An 18,355-nucleotide genomic window follows, 5' to 3' on the forward strand; every position below is an offset into this window, starting at 1 on the left:
CATTTAGAAAATTATACATTTTTTTCAACCAAACCAACTAGAAAGTTTGTACTATGTTTTGCGCTGCTACAATGTTGTGTTGTTGCCATGTTGTGTTGCTACCATGCTCTGTTTTTATGTGTTGCTGCCATGCTCTGTTTTTATGTGTTGCTGCCATGTTGTGTTGCTGCCATGCTCTGTTTTTATGTGTTGCTGCCATGCTGTGTTGTTGTCTTATAGGTCTCTCTTTATGTAGTGTTGTGGTGTCTCTCTTGTCATGATGTGTGTTTTGTTCTATATTTTATTTTTAATCCCAGCCCCCATCCCCGCAGGAGGCCTATTGCCTTTTGGTAGGCCATCATTGTAAATAAGAATGTGTTGCCTAGTTGAATACATTTTAAATAAACATCACCTGTTATCCCAAATGCTCCTTACCAATGTGTTCTATGTCCTACAAGTCCCACTCATCAGGGTTTGAGTCAGTGGTAATAACTAGGGCTATGTTGGTTAATGCCTCAACATTATGTTCCCAAGAACAAGACCAACATGCGCTTATTTGAAGTTATGTTTTTGACTATAAGCCTATAAGATTAGATTTTAATGAAAGTTAAACTTTTACGTTATTTGGGAGATTATTTTATCAGTTGCCCAAAATAAACTATAAAATATAAAAAATGTATAATCAGCCACGGTCGCTGAATTGTCTGTCGGTTTGATGTGAGCTGAATGGAGAAAACCAAGGGGACATGTCAAACATTGTGTAGACCACTTCACATGCTTTATTCAGCATCCAAATAATTAAAAACATCTTGATTTATTATACACGTACAACATCAGTACAGATTCTCTTTTTTCAAAACCATGAAGGTGTGTCTGCTTCTCAGATTTTGTAAAACTCTTTTTCTTTTTTAGAAACCTAAAACGTTTTTCTTCAACAAACAAAACACAAACATCAGGAGGGTTTGAGTGGTGCTTTAGTGATGCAGTGATAGGGACAATCACAAGGGTAGCATAGAGGGTGGACACAAACATCAGCTGGGTAAATGAAATACAACTGAAAACAAAACCACTTCCCTAAATCCACACCAGACACCATTGGCATGCATTTTATCCACAGTAAAACATATTTCAGAACTGTTAATTAACCAACACTTGACAAAGAAAACAATTGTACTAGCCTGACAACAAGGAAGACAACGTGGTGATTTGTTAGCACCAAAGATCCGATGGTTGTTAGCTAATTATGACAGGAAAAGATTGTTCTAACAAAGACCAATAACTGGACCTCATCAGTTGATATTATAGCACCTTTGACATTTGTTTTCTATCCAATAATATTCCTGTAGTGTAAAATCGTCCCGAGGGTTTGTGAAACATTTTTGGTAACATGGAGTTCTTCTCTGAGGTAGCCATTAATGTATTCAAAATTAATGTGAATGTTCAGGTGTTTTTCTGTCATGAATTTAGAACAAGAAGACACTTCACTGTCGTTTTTAAGATGTATTTAATACCAGAAAATGGTACATAGCATTTGTTGCTTTCATTGTCCTTCCGCAGTGGTAAAAAACGGCAAAAAAGTCACCTGTATCTCATTGTGTTTCTCCATGGGGATTTTACACTTCATATTACACTTATTTTCTTGTTGCCAGTGGAAACAAAATATAATTTTTTAAGTTTCCTTGATTGTTGTAAGTTTCGGTTGAAGTAGCAGTCCCCCAAATGTATTTTCTTCAGAATAAAAAACATGCAAACGACGTCTTCAGCAGAGTAGTTTTAAGCTCGTGGACCAGTGGCAGCCGAATGAGTTTGTAGGTAATGCATAGAAAATAGAATTAGAGATGACTGCAAACAATTCCATGTCCATATTTCTTTTTGATTTTATACGAAGCAGACAGGGCCAACTTCGACGCCAAACTCCTGATCAGGTGCACCAACGTCCATAGGAGCGATGTCAATGATGGGCAGGCGAGATGTTTTTGATGTCTTGTAGTCGATGACTGTCTTGCCCCATGTGCCAGTATGTGACTGTGGAGAGAGAGTGAGAGAGAGAGAGAGAGAGAGAGAGAGAGAGCGAGAGCATAGGTCAGAATCAGAAACCAGTCCTAGTAAAGATGATTGATGACACACTAACCTCTATATAACCTCTGTTTATGTAGTTACTTCATTCATCTTTAGTTTCATAACATGGATTTCACACAATTTTAAATTCAAAATGAGGACAGTAGAATAAGAGAATAAAGGAGAGTAGAAGAAGAGAATGGAGGAGAGTAGAAGAAGGGAATAGAGGAGAGTAGATGAAGAGAATAGAGGAGAATAGAAGAAGAGAATGGAGGAGAGTAGAAGAGAATAGAGGAGAGTAGAAGAAGAGAATAGAGGAGAGTAGAAGAAGAGAATAGAGGAGAGTAGATGAATAGAATAGAGGAGAGTAGAAGAAGAGAATGGAGGAGAGTAGATGAAGAGAATGGAGGAGAGTAGAAGAGAATAGAGCAGAGTAGATGAAGAGAATAGAGGAGAGTAGAAGAAGAGAATGGAGGAGAGTAGAAGAGAGGTAGAAGACAGAAAACAGTAAAAGACGAGAGTAGAAGAGAGAATAGAATAACAGACAGCAGAAGGGAGTTGAAAGATAAGAGAAAAGAGTAGAGGACAGTACAAGTGGACAGTAGTAGTAGGTGTCTCACCGTGCAACCGTCCTCGCTGACAGTGTATGTGAAGCGGCTGTTGCCCTCAGCTCTGATCTCGATCTCGTTAGATCCCTGGAGCAGCAGGGCCTTCTTCAGGTTGCCCGTGCCCTTGTCCATGTAGGCCACGCTGTTCTTGCAGTGGTACGTGACATTCTGGGATGCCTCGTTGGACATCAGGCGCATGAAGGTCAGCTGGATGTTGACGTCCTCTGGGTTGGAGCCCTCGCTACCGTACTGGAACTGGAGAAGAGAGGGAGAGGAGGGGGGTTAGTATCATGAAGGCAGATTTGTAGTGAAGGCAGGTCACTAAAACTTGAGTCCAAGTCAAGACCCATGTCCCCAGTAATCCAAGTTTGAGTGTAAGTCTGAGTCGTTTCTACCCGAGCTCTGATTGTAGTCCTTGTCACATGGTTACGCTGAATGGTCCTTACCTGGAAGCCGTTGTCCATAGACTCTGAGAACCAGATGTGCTTCTTCTCCCTGATGTTCTTGCTGGTATACCAGTTCTTCATGGGGACAGTGTCCTGGGATGGGTAGATGCAGGTCTCTCCAGTCTCCATGTTGCAGAAGACCTGGACAGCATCCAGAGGAGAGCCCTGGTTGGGGTCCACCCAGTACTGGCCTGTGGGTTTAAGAGAGAACAGAATATAAGCCATCAAGGTGCTTCAGGTGACCATAGAGGTCCAATAAAGTAGATGTTATTATATTGATATAGTTATTAATGTAGGTTGCTAGCACTTTGATGTTTGCTTTTTAAATATTGAATAAATTAAATAATTCAATCATTCATTCATTGAACCAACCAATCAACCAACCAACCAATTAACCAACCAACCAACCAACCAACCAACCAACCAACCAACCAACCAACCAACCAACCAACCAACCAACCAACCAACCAATCACTGATCACAACATGCCTACATACTATATAACCAGTGTTTGTCTGCGGCGTGCGCTGGACTGAGCCTGGACCTTACCGCTCTTCCACTCAGGGTGGCACATTCTGATGTCACGGCACATGCGGGCGGGGTTCTTCTGGGTTCCCTCAGGGCTGCGGATGTTCTCCACCTTCTGGCTGAGGCTCTTCAGGGTGGTGTCCACCTCCATGTCACGGCCGTTCATCATGTCAGGCTCGTCAGCACGGTAGTGGTATCCTCCTCCTCCTCGCATGGGGTCAGGTCCCTTCTCCTGGTTGTAGATCGGTGCGACATGGAAGCCGCCGCCAGCAGGACCTGGAGGTCCGGGCAGACCAGGAGAACCAGGAGCACCCTGGATAGGGAAGAAGAAGACAGAAAGGGGTCAAATCTGGCATCGAAGGCCTGTGCTATGTGTGTTAGGATCTGTGTGTGTTCTTGTGCGTATGCATGGTACATGTGGAGGTCAGTGTGAGACTTACAGCAGGTCCCATCTCTCCGTTGCGACCACGGGGTCCGGGGGGTCCGATGGGTCCAGGCAGACCATTCATGCCATCTTTACCAGTGGAGCCAGAAGAACCATGGGGTCCCTGTAGGACACACAACAACAACTCCATTAGAAGTCATATACCTTGAACAGGGAAGTCACAGCGCTCACTCACCATTATTTAACTATTAACAACTTGACCTCTCAGCCTTCATCAATGGCCTTCATCAGAGGTCCTATTCCTTCCATTCCAGCGACAACATCACTAATAAATGACTAGATAGGATATCCTTGCGTAATCTGATGTGAGGAATCTTCTTGTTAAGGTTAAGAACACAACATCACATACAGGATCATTCTATGAACAATGTTATCCAACTGAAGACTGTTGTGGAGGGCAGGGCCAATGTTATCCAACTGAAGACTGTTGTGGAGGGCAGGGCCAATGTTATCCAACTGAAGACTGTTGTGGAGGGCAGGGCCAATGTTATCCAACTGAAGACTGTTGTGGAGGGCAGGGCCAAGGTTATCCAACTGAAGACTGTTGTGGAGGGCAGGGCCAATGTTATCCAACTGAAGACTGTTGTGGAGGGCAGGGCCAATGTTATCCAACTGAAGACTGTTGTGGAGGGCAGGGCCAATGTTATCCAACTGAAGACTGTTGTGGAGGGCAGGGCCAATGTTATCCAACTGAAGACTGTTGTGGAGGGCAGGGCCAATGTTATCCAACTGAAGACTGTTGTGGAGGGCAGGGCCAATGTTATCCAACTGAAGACTGTTGTGGAGGGCAGGGCCAATGTTATCCAACTGAAGACTGTTGTGGAGGGCAGGGCCAATGTGTAACTTATATTACATTATCAACCATGTTCTATTGATGAACTGGGAGTCAGAGTCATACTCACTCGGGGTCCAGAAGGTCCGTTAAGTCCAGCAGGCCCAGACTCTCCAGGGGATCCCTGGAACCAGATACATCACATTAATCACACATTATATCACATTAATCACACATTATATCACATTCATCACACATTATATCACATTAATCACACATTATATCACATTAATCACACATTATATATGTTAAAGCAAAGAGAACAACAGATCTTCAACCCAGACACAATGTGCATGCTTCCTTAATGCCACAAATCACTAAAAACAAGTTTTAAAAGGGCAGTAAATTATCGTGAAGAGAAGAAGCTAAATGTAACAGCATGAGTTGTATGATATTGGAAAGCTGGTATACTCACAGCGGGTCCAGGAAGTCCGGGCATGCCGCTCAAACCTCTGTGTCCCTTGTGGCCTCTCTCTCCACCCTCTCCAGCCTCTCCCTTGTCTCCACGAGCACCAGCAGGGCCCTACAGACACAGGTCAAAGGTCAAACATGTACTCAGCAAAGACAGTGGACATCCTTACAATACATTAGGTTGAGGAGTATGGATGACAAAATGCTGACAGAAAACTTACAAGACCCCCACGACCACCAGCAGGACCGTTAGGGCCAGCAGGACCAGCAGGACCCTGAGAGAGAGAGAGAGAGAGAGAGAGAGAGAGAGAGAGAGAGAGAATCAAGGATAATTATGTGTGTACATTGATGGAACTCAGGGTAACGTTGTGTCAGGGTAACATTGATATATCTCAGGGTATGTCAGGGTAACGTTGATATATCTCAGGGTATGTCAGTGTAACATTGATGTATCTCAGGGTATCATTGATGAATCTCGGGGTATGTCAGGGTAACGTTGATGAATCTCAGGGTAACATTGATGTATCTCAGGGTATGTCAGGGTAACATTGATGAATCTCAGGGTATGTCAGGGTAACATTGATGAATCTCAGGATATGTCAAGGTAACATTGACGAATCTCAGGGTATATCAAGGTGACATTGATGAATCTCAGGGTATGTCAAGGTAACATTAATGAATCTCAGGGTATGTCAGGGTAACATTGATGAATCTCAGGGTATGTCAGGGTGACACTGATGAATCTCAGGGTATGTCAGGGTAACATTGATGAATCTCAGGGTATGTCAGGGTGACATTGATGAATCTCAGGGTGTGTCAGGGTAACATTGATGAATCTCAGGGTATGTCAGGGTGACACTGATGAATCTCAGGGTATGTCAGGGTAACATTGATGAATCTCAGGGTATGTCAGGGTGACATTGATGAATCTCAGGGTATGTCAAGGTAACATTGATGAATCTCAGGGTTAATTCAGGGTAACATTGTAAGCTAGTCCAACAAATGTCCAAATCGTAAGAAAAATATTGTAAGGCCTTCGGCCTGAAAGTGACAGAGATACTATAGTCGACCCCTAAATTGATGAGAAGAGTACTTACAGACTCTCCACGGCTACCAGTCTTGCCAGAAGCACCAGATGGACCGGGGGCACCGGGAGGTCCAGGAGCACCAGGGGAACCAGCATTACCATTCTCACCACGGTCACCCTGCAATGAACACACACACACAGGAACAAAGAGCCATGAGGGTAACACCACCAGTAACGGGGACAAGTGTTGGAGTTTCCTTCCTTACATTGTAAAGTGCTGGATAAGAGCACCCGAAAGAGCTCTACATAAACCAACAGTAAGTACATAAACCATTCAATAAGTCAAGCTGAAGTGTTACAGAATGCGCAATAGAAATATATAGTAATTCCCATTTGAGCTAATATGTGCAGCGTTTACCGTGAATGCTAAAGCGGGAATATTGCCTTTAAATTTCCATCACGCTGTAGCGTTGAACATCATCGATGCGGAATGAATAGAGCCCTGAGTGTGTAATTTCAAGACAATTAGGCTGTTTCTATTATCCAGCAGCAATGTTGTTTATAACAACAGTGTCATGGAAGAGTAAGACGTGGTTTTATAGTAGAGGCTTACCTTGGGACCGGGGGGTCCATCGCGACCGGCAACACCATCGTGACCAGTGGAACCCTCACGACCAGCCTCACCGGGTGCACCAGACAGGCCAGGGGGTCCCATGGGGCCAGGGGATCCACGCTCACCGACAGGGCCGCCAGGTCCCTGCTTACCAGGCTCCCCCTGAGAGAGGACAATGGACAGCTCAAGGGTTAAGACTCTTAAGATTTGGAAGTAGAGACAAAGAAAGCCATGAGATAACTTAAGAATGAAGGATCTGATTGGCTTTTTGTGTGAAAAATAATGAAGCTGATTTGAGTTGTGAGATAACACTTTTGATAGAAGTTAAAAGTTACATTTGGCAGACACTCTTATCCAGAGTGTCTTACAGGAGCAATTAGGTTGAAGTGCCTTGCTTTTGGTCCCCTGAGTGGCCCAGCGGTCTAAGGCACTGTATTACAGTCTGAGAGGCATCACTACAGCCCCTGGTTCATTCCCAGGCTGTGCCACAACCGGCCGTGATCGGGAGTCCCATGGGGAGGCGCACAATTGGCCCAGCATCGTCCGGGTTAGGGGAGGGTTTGGCCGGGGGGGTAGGCCGTCATTGTAATTAAGAATTTGTTCTTAACTGACTTGCCTAGTTAAATAAAAATGTAATTTAGAAAAGGACACATCAACAGATTTTTCACCTAGTCAGCTGATGGATTCAAAGTGACCTTTCGGTTACTGGCCCAACATTCTTAACCGCTAGGCTACCTGCCGCTCTTACATAGCTACTTGATGCCCTTAAATAGTAATATGTCGAGTAGGGTGGGGGTGCTGTTGATGGGAACACTCACAGCTTGTCCTGGAACTCCTGGGCTACCACTGGCTCCCCTTCCTCCTGGGCCTCCCACAATACCACGCTGTCCAGCAATACCTCCGGGTCCGGGGGTTCCTGGGGCTCCCTGGAGAAAGAGAACAGATCGAGGCAAAGATGACATATTCTTCAATGCAGCACGGAGAACCAGAACAAGCCTATATAAAGGGATTCATCCCCATGGTTTAAACTTTACTACATGCATAACGTTTATGTAGCATTACATATTTGGATGTATTATTTTATATATTTGTATTATTTCATTTTTATTATTTTGTTAAACATTCCATCTAATTCTTTAAATTATCTGTCTTTTTTCGTATTTGTTTCGTAATGCTGAGAAACATATAAACTTTTAATAATATAATTATAATATAACAGCCCTTCATCCCTTCATCCTTCAGCACTTCATGCTTCAGCACTTCATCCCTTCAGCCCTTTATCTCTTCAGCCCTTTATCCCTTCATCACTTTATCCCTTCAGCCCTTCATCCCTTCATCCCTTCATCCCTTTAGCCCTTCATCCCTTCATCCCTTTATCCCTTCAGCCCTTCATCCCTTTATCCCTTCATCCCTTTATCCATTTATCCCTTCAGCCCTTCATCCCTTCATCCCTTCAGCCCTGTATCCCTTCAGCCCTTCAGCCTTTCATCCATTCAGCACTTCATCCCTTCATCCTTTAGCACTTCAGCCCTTCAGCACTTCATCCTTCAGCACTTCTTCCCTTCATCCTTCAGCACTTCATCCCTTCAGCACTTCATCCCTTCAGCCCTTCCCTTCAACCCTTCATCCTTGATGTGTTGCTCTGTTTACTACTTTGTTTATTGCTGTTGTTGTTGTTTATTTGTTTATTGTTGTTCTTAATTTGTTTATTATTGTTGTTTATATGTGTATTGTTGTTGTTTATTTGTTTATGAATGTTTTTGCTTATATGTTTATATGTTTATTGCTCTGTACTTACCATTGGGCCATCATTACCCTTGGCTCCAGATGGTCCTGAGGGTCCTGGGGGTCCGGCGGCTCCAGCCTCACCGGGGCGACCAGCGTGACCAGTTTCACCACGTCCACCCCTCTGTCCTTCTTTACCAGAGGGGCCGGGGGGGCCTGGGGGTCCGGGGGCTCCCTGAAAACATTTAGGAGATGAGGGTAGTTTGTTTAGAGCAAATCTTTTAAGTATTACAGTATGTGAGTTAAAGATTTCTAACTTGAAAAGCCAAACTTTATATGTTTCAGTGTGGATGAATGATAGATTGGTGATAGATGAAGTGCTACAAAGGTGACCTTACACTTCCACCAGGAGGGCCAACTCTTCCACCAGGACCAGGCATACCAGAAGCACCCTACACACACACACACACACACACGCACACACACACACACACACACACACACACACACACACACACACACACACACACACACACACACACACACACACACACACACACACACACACACACACACACACACACACACACACACAGACAGAGGAATACAGAACAGCTTTCTTAAAAAAACATACTTTACATTTTTCTTCAGTTAAAATAAATGAAAACTAGTGTTGTTATGAATGATTTGAGTTTATAGTTCTTACAGGGGGCCCAGCGGCACCACGAGTTCCTTTAGTACCAGCATTACCAGCAGGACCCTGAGGACACAAACAGCAGTTAGGCCATAAAACATCTATAAAGGACACATGACAATATATACATGTCCTGAACACTGATGGTCACATCACCGAGTCAGTCCTCAACACCTTCTAATGGTGAGAGACAATTTCAATCGGTCACTGGATTACAGTAAAATAAGGATATACAAGGGTGGCCTGTTAGCCAAAAGTAACTTGTGCTATATATCTGCAAACTATTCCTGAATTGGTTGATTCAGGAACAAACAGCAAAAAGCAAACTGTATATTTCTTTCTTTCTTGGAGATTTGAGATTAGAGCTTGTAGTTCTAACAAATCTGTCGGTTCAGGAGTTAAAGCTGATAGGACAGCCTCAGACATCCATACCTGAGGTCCAGGAGCACCAACCGGTCCACCGGGCCCAGGAGCACCAGCATCACCTTTGGGGCCGTTGTTACCAGTCTCTCCCTTGTTGCCAGGCTGACCATCAGCACCCTGAAGCAAGGAGGGAGAAGAGGAAAGGACGGGTCAGGGCTGGGTTATAGGATTCCACCTGGAAACAGAACTGTGACCAGCTTCAGAGTGGTCTGGACTGGACCAGGCTGGGTGATGATGTTACTCACAGGGGGTCCAGCGAATCCAGCAGGTCCAGGGGCACCATGCTCACCGCGCTCACCCTGGAGGATTATGGGTAGAAAACACATAGGGTCAGAGGTTGGGAATGAAAAACTGATTCATAAACAAGCAGAATGTGCTTTGTTCAGTGTGATGAAGAGAAATAGCGGGCCATCAATGTGCTTTGTTCAGTGTGATGAAGAGAAATGGCGGGCCATCAATGGCGGGCCATCAATGGCGGGCCATCAATGTGCTATGTTCAGTGTGATGAAGAGAAATGGCGGGCCATCAATATGTGCTTTGCTCAGTGTGATGAAGAGAAATGGCGGGCCATCAATATGTGCTTTGCTCAATGTGATGAAGAGAAATGGCGGGCCATCAATGTGCTTTGTTCAGTGTGATGAAGAGAAATGGCGGGCCATCAATATGTGCTTTGCTCAGTGTGATGAAGAGAAATGGCGGGCCATCAATGTGCTATGTTCAGTGTGATGAAGAGAAATGGCGGGCCATCAATATGTGCTTTGCTCAGTGTGATGAAGAGAAATGGCGGGCCATCAATATGTGCTTTGCTCAGTGTGATGAAGAGAAATGGCGGGCCATCAATATGTGCTTTGCTCAGTGTGATGAAGAGAAATGGCGGGCCATCAATGTGCTTTGTTCAGTGTGATGAAGAGAAATGGCGGGCCATCAATGTGCTTTGTTCAGTGTGATGAAGAGAAATGGCGGGCCATCAATGTGCTTTGTTCAGTGTGATGAAGAGAAATGGCGGGCCATCAATATGTGCTTTGCTCAGTGTGATGAAGAGAAATGGCGGGCCATCAATGTGCTATGTTCAGTGTGATGAAGAGAAATGGCGGGCCATCAATATGTGCTTTGCTCAGTGTGATGAAGAGAAATGGCGGGCCATCAATATGTGCTTTGCTCAATGTGATGAAGAGAAATGGCGGGCCATCAATGTGCTTTGTTCAGTGTGATGAAGAGAAATGGCGGGCCATCAATATGTGCATTACACCGCTGTCATAAGCAGGTGAACATGTAGTATGTCATTGGAAGTTACTCACAGGGGAACCGCGACCTCCAGCGGGACCAGGGGGGCCGCCAAGACCACCCTCACCCTAACACAGAGAGAAAAAGAGGAGGGAGAGGAGGGGAGAGGAGAGAGAGGAGGGGAAGGAGAGAGAGGAGGGGAGAGGAGGGAGAGGAGGGAGAACAGGGAGAACAGGGAGAGGAGAAAGAGGAGGGAGAGGAGGGGAGAACTATCTCATATTTGAATGAAGATTTACCAAAACAATCCTATACATCAAGGCTGTAGCTACACAGTAGTTGTTTCAACACATCAAGGCTGTAGCTACACAGTAGTTGTTTCAACACATCAAGGCTGTAGCTACACAGTAGTTGTTTCAACACATCAAGGCTGTAGCTACACAGTAGTTGTTTCAACACATCAAGGTTGTAGCTACACAGTAGTTGTTACAACACATCAAGGTTGTAGCTACACAGTAGTTGTTTCAACACATCAAGGTTGTAGCTACACAGTAGTTGTTACAACACATCAAGGCTGTAGCTACACAGTAGTTGTTTCAACACATCAAGGCTGTAGCTACACAGTAGTTGTTTCAACACATGATATTTTACCGTTTACTGTGTAATCAAACTGTTTCAATCCAAACAGCTTTTTGCTCTTACCTTCTCTCCATGAGCACCAGTGGGTCCAGGGGGTCCAATGGGTCCAGTCATACCACGCATGCCGTCTTTTCCTGGGCCACCGTCGGCTCCCTTGGGGCCACCATCACCTCGTTCTCCCTTGGCACCGGAGTTGCCACCTGAGCCACGCTCTCCGGGCATTCCTTGCAGACCTGGGGCTCCCATACCGCCAGGGGCACCAGCAACTCCAGTCTCACCCTGGACAGAGATGGTAGACAGAGAAACATTAAACTAATAGAGATGGTAGACAGACACACATTAAACCTCCTATTGCATTGTACCAAAATAATATATTTACAAAAAGGAACAGAGATGGTAGACAGAGACACATTAAACCTCCTTTTGCTCTGTGCCAAAATAATATATTTACAAAAAGGAACAGAGATGGTAGACAGAGTAACATTAAACTAATAGAGATGGTAGACAGGCACACATTAAACCTCCTTTTGCTCTGTACCAAAATAATATATGTTCAAAAATATTTGTTGTGGTGCAAAAATAAATAAGAAAAGGACAAATGATATGGTTGTATAGGGCCTAAGGTAATTCTCAGTCCTAGGATCAACATAAGGACCAACTTAATTATTTAATCAATGATGTAATCTGTATCTGTGTTCTCCAGTGTTCTCTTACCCTAGCACCATCGTTACCAGGAGAACCATTAGGTCCACGGGGTCCAGAGGGGCCGACAGAGCCGATGCCACCACGCTCACCTGGGAAACCTCTGTCACCCTTGGGACATAGAAAAAAAGGGGAGGAGAGGAGTAGGAGAGGAGAAGGAGAAGATGAGGAGGAGAAGAGGGGAGGAGATAATGAGGAGAAGAGGGGAGGAGATGAGGAGAAGGGGAAGGAGAGGAGGAGGAGAAGGGGGAAGGAGATGAGGGGAGGAGAGGAGGAGGAGAAGAGGGGAGGAGATGAGGGAAGGAGAGGAGGAGGAGAAGAGGGGAGGAGACAAGGAGGAGAAGAGGGGAGGAGATGAGGAGGAGAAGTGGGAAGGAGAGGAGGAGGAGAAGAGGGGGGAGAGGAGGAGAAGAGGGGAGGAGACGAGGAGGAGAAGAGGGGAGAGGAGTGGAGGAGAGGAGGAGGAGAAGAGGAGAAGATCTGTGAACATCATGTCTACTGAAGCAGGCAGCTTAGAGACAGATCCGGGGGTTCAGATCCATCTGCTGTGATGCTGTACTTACTCTGGATCCACTGGGGCCGGGACCTCCAACCTCACCAGGCACACCCTGTGGAGCAACAGAGGAGAGGGGAGCAATCAACCAACCAACCAACCAACCAACCAATCAATCAATCAATCAAATATATTTATAGCCCTTTTTACAGCAACATTTGCCACATAATTAAATGTATTGCTAGATAATGTCTGATTACACTTCAAACACTGCATTTGGGTAAAAACTTGCTTTCCAGCAACTTACAGGGGTCTAATTGTTCATCAATTCAACATGTCATGGAGGGCATAGCATTACATCTAGAACCTATAGGATCTCTGTGATGGGAAGGCACCACTTACCTGATCACCAGCCTTGCCAGGCTCACCAGTAGCTCCCTGAGTTCCAGGCAGACCCTATAGGGATGATGGGAGAGGTGTGGTTGAGATTTCAGGTCAACATGTAACATTATCAGTTACAATGTGAATATCTAGACAAGTAATGATAGCAGAGGTAAGAATTGTGGCTGGTAATCTACCTGGAATCCGTTAGGACCAGCGGGGCCGCCCTCTCCTTTCTCTCCTTGACCTCCCTGGAACACAACGGTGTTTGGGTGGCTCATGAATGAAATCATACAGTATGTGTCTCAATATTTCATTAAAAGGGACTGTACAGAATGCAGAATACAGAATTATTGTCATGTACTGTCATGTTGTCTTGTCTCTGTCCTTTCCCTTCACCCTGTCTCCCTCTGCTGGTCGTGTTAGGTTACCTTTTCTCCCCCTCTTTTCCCCAGCTGTGCCTTGTCTCCTCCTAATTACCCATTCACCCCGTTCCCCACCTGTTCCCTTTTTCCCTCTGATTAGGTCCCTATATCTCTCTCTGTTTCTGCTCCTGTCCTTGTCGGATTCTTGTTTGTTTGTTTGTGTCATTCATGCCTGAACCAGACCATCGTCGTGTTCCTGTAACCTTGTCCTGTCCTGTCGGAATCTGCCTGTCCGTCTGAGCCTACGTTTTGTTTTGTAATTAAAGATACTCTGTTTTGTTAATTCGCTTTTGGGTCCTCATTCACGCACCGTAACAGAAGAATCCGACCAAGAATGGACCCAGCGACTTCGGATCCTCTCCACTCAGCCGTCGAGATCCAGGGAGCGATGCTAGGCAGACACGAGCAGGAATTGTCTGCTGCTCGACATGCCGTTGAGACCCTGGCCACCCAAGTCTCCAACCTCACAGAACAGGTTCACCATCTCCGCCTCGATCCACCGGCCACTTCCAGGGCTTTCGAATCTCCGGAGCCCAGAATCAATAACCCGCCGTGTTACTCTGGGGAGCCCACTGAATGCCGCTCGTTCCTCACCCAGTGTGATATTGTGTTTTCTCTCCAGCCCAACACTTACGCCAGGAGCACTGCTCGTGTCGCCTACGTCATATCTCTCCTTACTGGACGGGCTCGTGAGTGGGGCACGGCAATCTGGGAGGCAAGGGCTGAGTGTACTAACCAGTATCAGGACTTTAAGGAGGAGATGATACGGGTTTTTGATCGATCTGTTTTTGGGGAGGAGGCTTCCAGGGCCCTGTCTTCCCTATGTCAAGGCAATCGATCCATAACAGACTACTCTATTGAGTTTCGCACTCTTGCTGCCTCCAGTGGCTGGAACGAGCCGGCTTTGCTCGCTCGTCTTCTGGAGGGTCTCCGCGCAGAGGTAAAGGATGAGATTCTCTCCCGGGAGGTTCCTTCCAGCGTGGATTCCTTGATTGAACTCGCTATTCGCATTGAGCGACGGGTTGATCTTCGTCACCGAGCTCGTGGAAAGGAGCTCGCGTTCTCCGTTGCCCCCCTCTCCGCATCACTACCATCTTCCTCTGCCGGCTCGGGAGCTGAGCCTATGCAGCTGGGAGGTATCCGCATCTCGACTAAGGAGAGGGAACGGAGAATCACCAACCGCCTCTGTCTCTATTGCGGTTCTGCTGGTCATTTTGTCACTTCATGTCCAGTAAAAGCCAGAGCTCATCAGTAAGCGGAGGGCTACTGGTGAGCGCTACTACTCCTGTCTCTCCTTCAAGATCCTGCACTACCTTGTCGGTCCATCTACGCTGGACCGGTTCGTCAGCTTCCTGCAGTGCCTTAATAGACTCTGGGGTGGAGGGCTGTTTTATGGACGAGACCTGGGCTCGGGAACATGACATTCCTCTCAGACAGTTAAGGGAGTCCACGGCCTTGTTCGCCCTGGATGGTAGTCCTCTCCCCAGGATTCAGCGTGAGACGCTACCTTTAACCCTCACTGTTTCTGGTAATCATAGCGAAACCATTTCTTTTTTGATTTTTCGTTCACCTTTTACACCTGTTGTTTTGGGCCATCCCTGGCTAGTTTGTCATAATCCTTCCATTAATTGGTCTAGTAATTCTATCCTCTCCTGGAACGTCTCTTGTCATGTGAAATGTTTAATGTCTGCTATCCCTCCTGTTTCCTCTGTTTCTTCTTCACAGGAGGAGCCTGGTGATTTGACAGGGGTGCCGGAGGAATATCACGATCTGCGCACGGTGTTCAGTCGGTCCAGGGCCACCTCTCTTCCTCCACACCGGTCGTATGATTGTAGTATTGATCTCCTTCCGGGAACCACTCCCCCCCGGGGTAGACTATACTCTCTGTCGGCTCCCGAACGTAAGGCTCTCGAGGATTATTTGTCTGTAGCTCTTGACGCCGGTACCATAGTCCCCTCCTCCTCTCCCGCCGGAGCGGGGTTTTTTTTTGTCAAGAAGAAGGACGGGTCTCTGCGCCCCTGCATAGATTATCGAGGGCTGAATGACATAACAGTTAAGAATCGTTATCCGCTTCCTCTTATGTCTTCAGCCTTCGAGATCCTGCAGGGAGCCAGGTTTTTCACTAAGTTGGACCTTCGTAACGCTTACCATCTCGTGCGCATCAGGGAGGGGGACGAGTGGAAGACGGCGTTTAACACTCCGTTAGGGCACTTTGAATACCGGGTTCTTCCTTTCGGCCTCGCTAACGCTCCAGCTGTCTTTCAGGCATTAGTCAATGATGTCCTGAGAGACATGCTGAACATCTTTGTTTTCGTTTACCTTGACGATATCCTGATTTTTTCACCGTCACTCCAGATTCATCTTCAGCACGTTCGACGTGTCCTCCAGCGCCTTTTAGAGAATTGTCTTTTTGTGAAGGCTGAGAAGTGCACTTTTCATGCCTCCTCCGTCACATTTCTCGGTTCTGTTATTTCCGCTGAAGGCATTAAGATGGATCCCGCTAAGGTCCAAGCTGTCATTGATTGGCCCGCTCCTAAGTCACGCGTCGAGCTGCAGCGCTTTCTCGGCTTCGCGAACTTCTATCGTCGTTTCATCCGAAATTTCGGTCAGGTGGCAGCTCCTCTCACAGCCCTTACTTCTGTCAAGACGTGCTTTAAGTGGTCCGTTTCCGCCCAGGGAGCTTTTGATCTCCTCAAGAATCGTTTTACATCCGCTCCTATCCTTGTTACACCTGACGTCTCTAGACAGTTCGTTGTCGAGGTTGACGCGTCAGAGGTGGGCGTGGGAGCCATTCTTTCTCAGCGCTCCCTCTCTGACGACAAGGTCCACCCATGCGCGTATTTTTCTCATCGCCTGTCCCCGTCGGAACGTAACTATGATGTGGGAAACCGCGAACTGCTCGCCATCCGGTTAGCCCTAGGCGAATGGCGACAGTGGTTGGAGGGGGCGACCGTTCCTTTTGTCGTTTGGACTGACCATAGGAACCTTGAGTACATCCGTTCTGCCAAACGACTTAATGCGCGTCAGGCGCGTTGGGCGCTGTTTTTCGCTCGTTTCGAGTTCGTGATTTCTTATCGTCCGGGCTCTAAGAACACCAAGCCTGATGCTTTATCTCGTCTCTTCAGTTCTTCAGTAGCCTCCACTGACCCCGAGGGGATTCTCCCTGAGGGGCGTGTTGTCGGGTTGACTGTCTGGGGAATTGAGAGGCAGGTAAAGCAAGCGCTCACTCACACTCCGTCGCCGCGCGCTTGTCCTAGGAACCTTCTTTTCGTTCCCGTTCCTACTCGTCTGGCCGTTCTTCAGTGGGCTCACTCTGCCAAGTTAGCCGGCCACCCTGGCGTTCGGGGTACGCTTGCTTCCATTCGCCAGCGTTTTTGGTGGCCCACCCGGGAGCATGACACGCGTCGTTTCGTGGCTGCTTGTTCGGTCTGCGCGCAGACTAAGTCCGGTAACTCCCCTCCTGCCGGCCGTCTCAGGCCGCTTCCCATTCCCTCTCGACCGTGGTCTCACATCGCCTTAGATTTTGTCACCGGACTGCCTTCGTCAGCGGGGAAGACTGTTATTCTTACGGTTGTCGATAGGTTCTCTAAGGCGGCTCATTTCATTCCCCTTGCTAAGCTTCCTTCTGCTAAAGAGACGGCACAAATCATCATCGAGAATGTTTTCAGAATTCATGGCCTTCCGTCAGACGTCGTTTCGGACAGAGGTCCGCAATTCACGTCTCAATTTTGGAGGGAGTTTTGCCGTTTGATTGGGGCTTCCGTCAGTCTCTCTTCCGGCTTTCACCCCCAGTCTAACGGTCAAGCAGAACGGGCCAATCAGACTATTGGTCGCATCTTACGCAGTCTTTCTTTTCGCAACCCTGCGTCTTGGTCAGAACAGCTCCCCTGGGCAGAATACGCCCACAACTCGCTTCCTTCGTCTGCAACCGGGCTATCTCCTTTTCAGAGTAGCCTCGGGTACCAGCCTCCGCTGTTCTCATCTCAGTTCGCCGAGTCCAGCGTCCCCTCCGCTCAGGCTTTTGTCCAACGTTGCGAGCGCACCTGGAAGAGGGTCAGGTCTGCACTTTGCCGTTATAGGACGCAGACTGTGAGGGCTGCTAATAAGCGTAGAACTAAGAGTCCTAGATATTGTCGCGGTCAGAGAGTTTGGCTCTCCACTCAGAACCTTCCCCTTAAGACGGCGTCTCGCAAGTTGACCCCGCGGTTCATTGGTCCGTTCCGTATTTCTCGGGTCATTAATCCTGTCGCAGTTCGACTTCTTCTTCCGCGATACCTTCGTCGCGTCCACCCGGTCTTCCATGTCTCTTGTGTTAAGCCCGTTCTTCGCGCCCCCGCTCGTCTTCCCCCCCCCCCCCCCATCCTTGTCGAGGGCGCACCCATCTACAGGGTCCGCAGGATTTTGGACATGCGTCCTCGGGGCCGTGGTCACCAGTACCTTGTTGATTGGGAGGGGTACGGTCCGGAGGAGAGGAGTTGGGTTCCCTCTCGGGACGTGCTGGACCGTGCGCTGATCGAGGATTTCCTCCGTTGCCGCCAGGTTTCCTCCTCGAGTGCGCCAGGAGGCGCTCGGTGAGTGGGGGGGTACTGTCATGTACTGTCATGTTGTCTTGTCTCTGTCCTTTCCCTTCACCCTGTCTCCCTCTGCTGGTCGTGTTAGGTTACCTTTTCTCCCCCTCTTTTCCCCAGCTGTGCCTTGTCTCCTC

General features: G+C 47.3%; 1 protein-coding gene across 1 annotated transcript in view; it reads right to left on the reverse strand.

The window, feature by feature from the left end:
- Positions 1–735: 735 nt before the first annotated feature.
- The window catches only part of LOC110503033 (uncharacterized), a 40,577-nt gene continuing 22,957 nt past the window's right edge, over positions 736–18,355 (reverse strand). The window contains exons 28-49 of the mRNA XM_036960785.2: positions 13,423–13,476; positions 13,247–13,300; positions 12,915–12,959; positions 12,364–12,462; positions 11,713–11,928; positions 11,088–11,141; positions 10,035–10,088; positions 9,799–9,906; positions 9,379–9,432; positions 9,071–9,124; positions 8,746–8,907; positions 7,766–7,873; positions 6,948–7,109; positions 6,405–6,512; positions 5,529–5,582; positions 5,312–5,419; positions 4,967–5,020; positions 4,060–4,167; positions 3,641–3,932; positions 3,092–3,282; positions 2,658–2,900; positions 736–2,004 (exon numbers count right to left, since the gene is read on the reverse strand). Of these exons, the coding sequence (XP_036816680.1) occupies positions 1,858–2,004; positions 2,658–2,900; positions 3,092–3,282; positions 3,641–3,932; positions 4,060–4,167; positions 4,967–5,020; positions 5,312–5,419; positions 5,529–5,582; positions 6,405–6,512; positions 6,948–7,109; positions 7,766–7,873; positions 8,746–8,907; positions 9,071–9,124; positions 9,379–9,432; positions 9,799–9,906; positions 10,035–10,088; positions 11,088–11,141; positions 11,713–11,928; positions 12,364–12,462; positions 12,915–12,959; positions 13,247–13,300; positions 13,423–13,476 (2,529 nt within the window). The 3' untranslated portion in view covers positions 736–1,857. The remainder of the gene's footprint in view (positions 2,005–2,657; positions 2,901–3,091; positions 3,283–3,640; positions 3,933–4,059; positions 4,168–4,966; positions 5,021–5,311; positions 5,420–5,528; positions 5,583–6,404; positions 6,513–6,947; positions 7,110–7,765; positions 7,874–8,745; positions 8,908–9,070; positions 9,125–9,378; positions 9,433–9,798; positions 9,907–10,034; positions 10,089–11,087; positions 11,142–11,712; positions 11,929–12,363; positions 12,463–12,914; positions 12,960–13,246; positions 13,301–13,422; positions 13,477–18,355) is intronic.

Source organism: Oncorhynchus mykiss, chromosome 23, assembly GCF_057628025.1.
Source record: "Oncorhynchus mykiss isolate SJ-2025 chromosome 23, ASM5762802v1, whole genome shotgun sequence".
In the NCBI taxonomy this organism is placed as follows: Eukaryota; Metazoa; Chordata; class Actinopteri; order Salmoniformes; family Salmonidae; genus Oncorhynchus; species Oncorhynchus mykiss.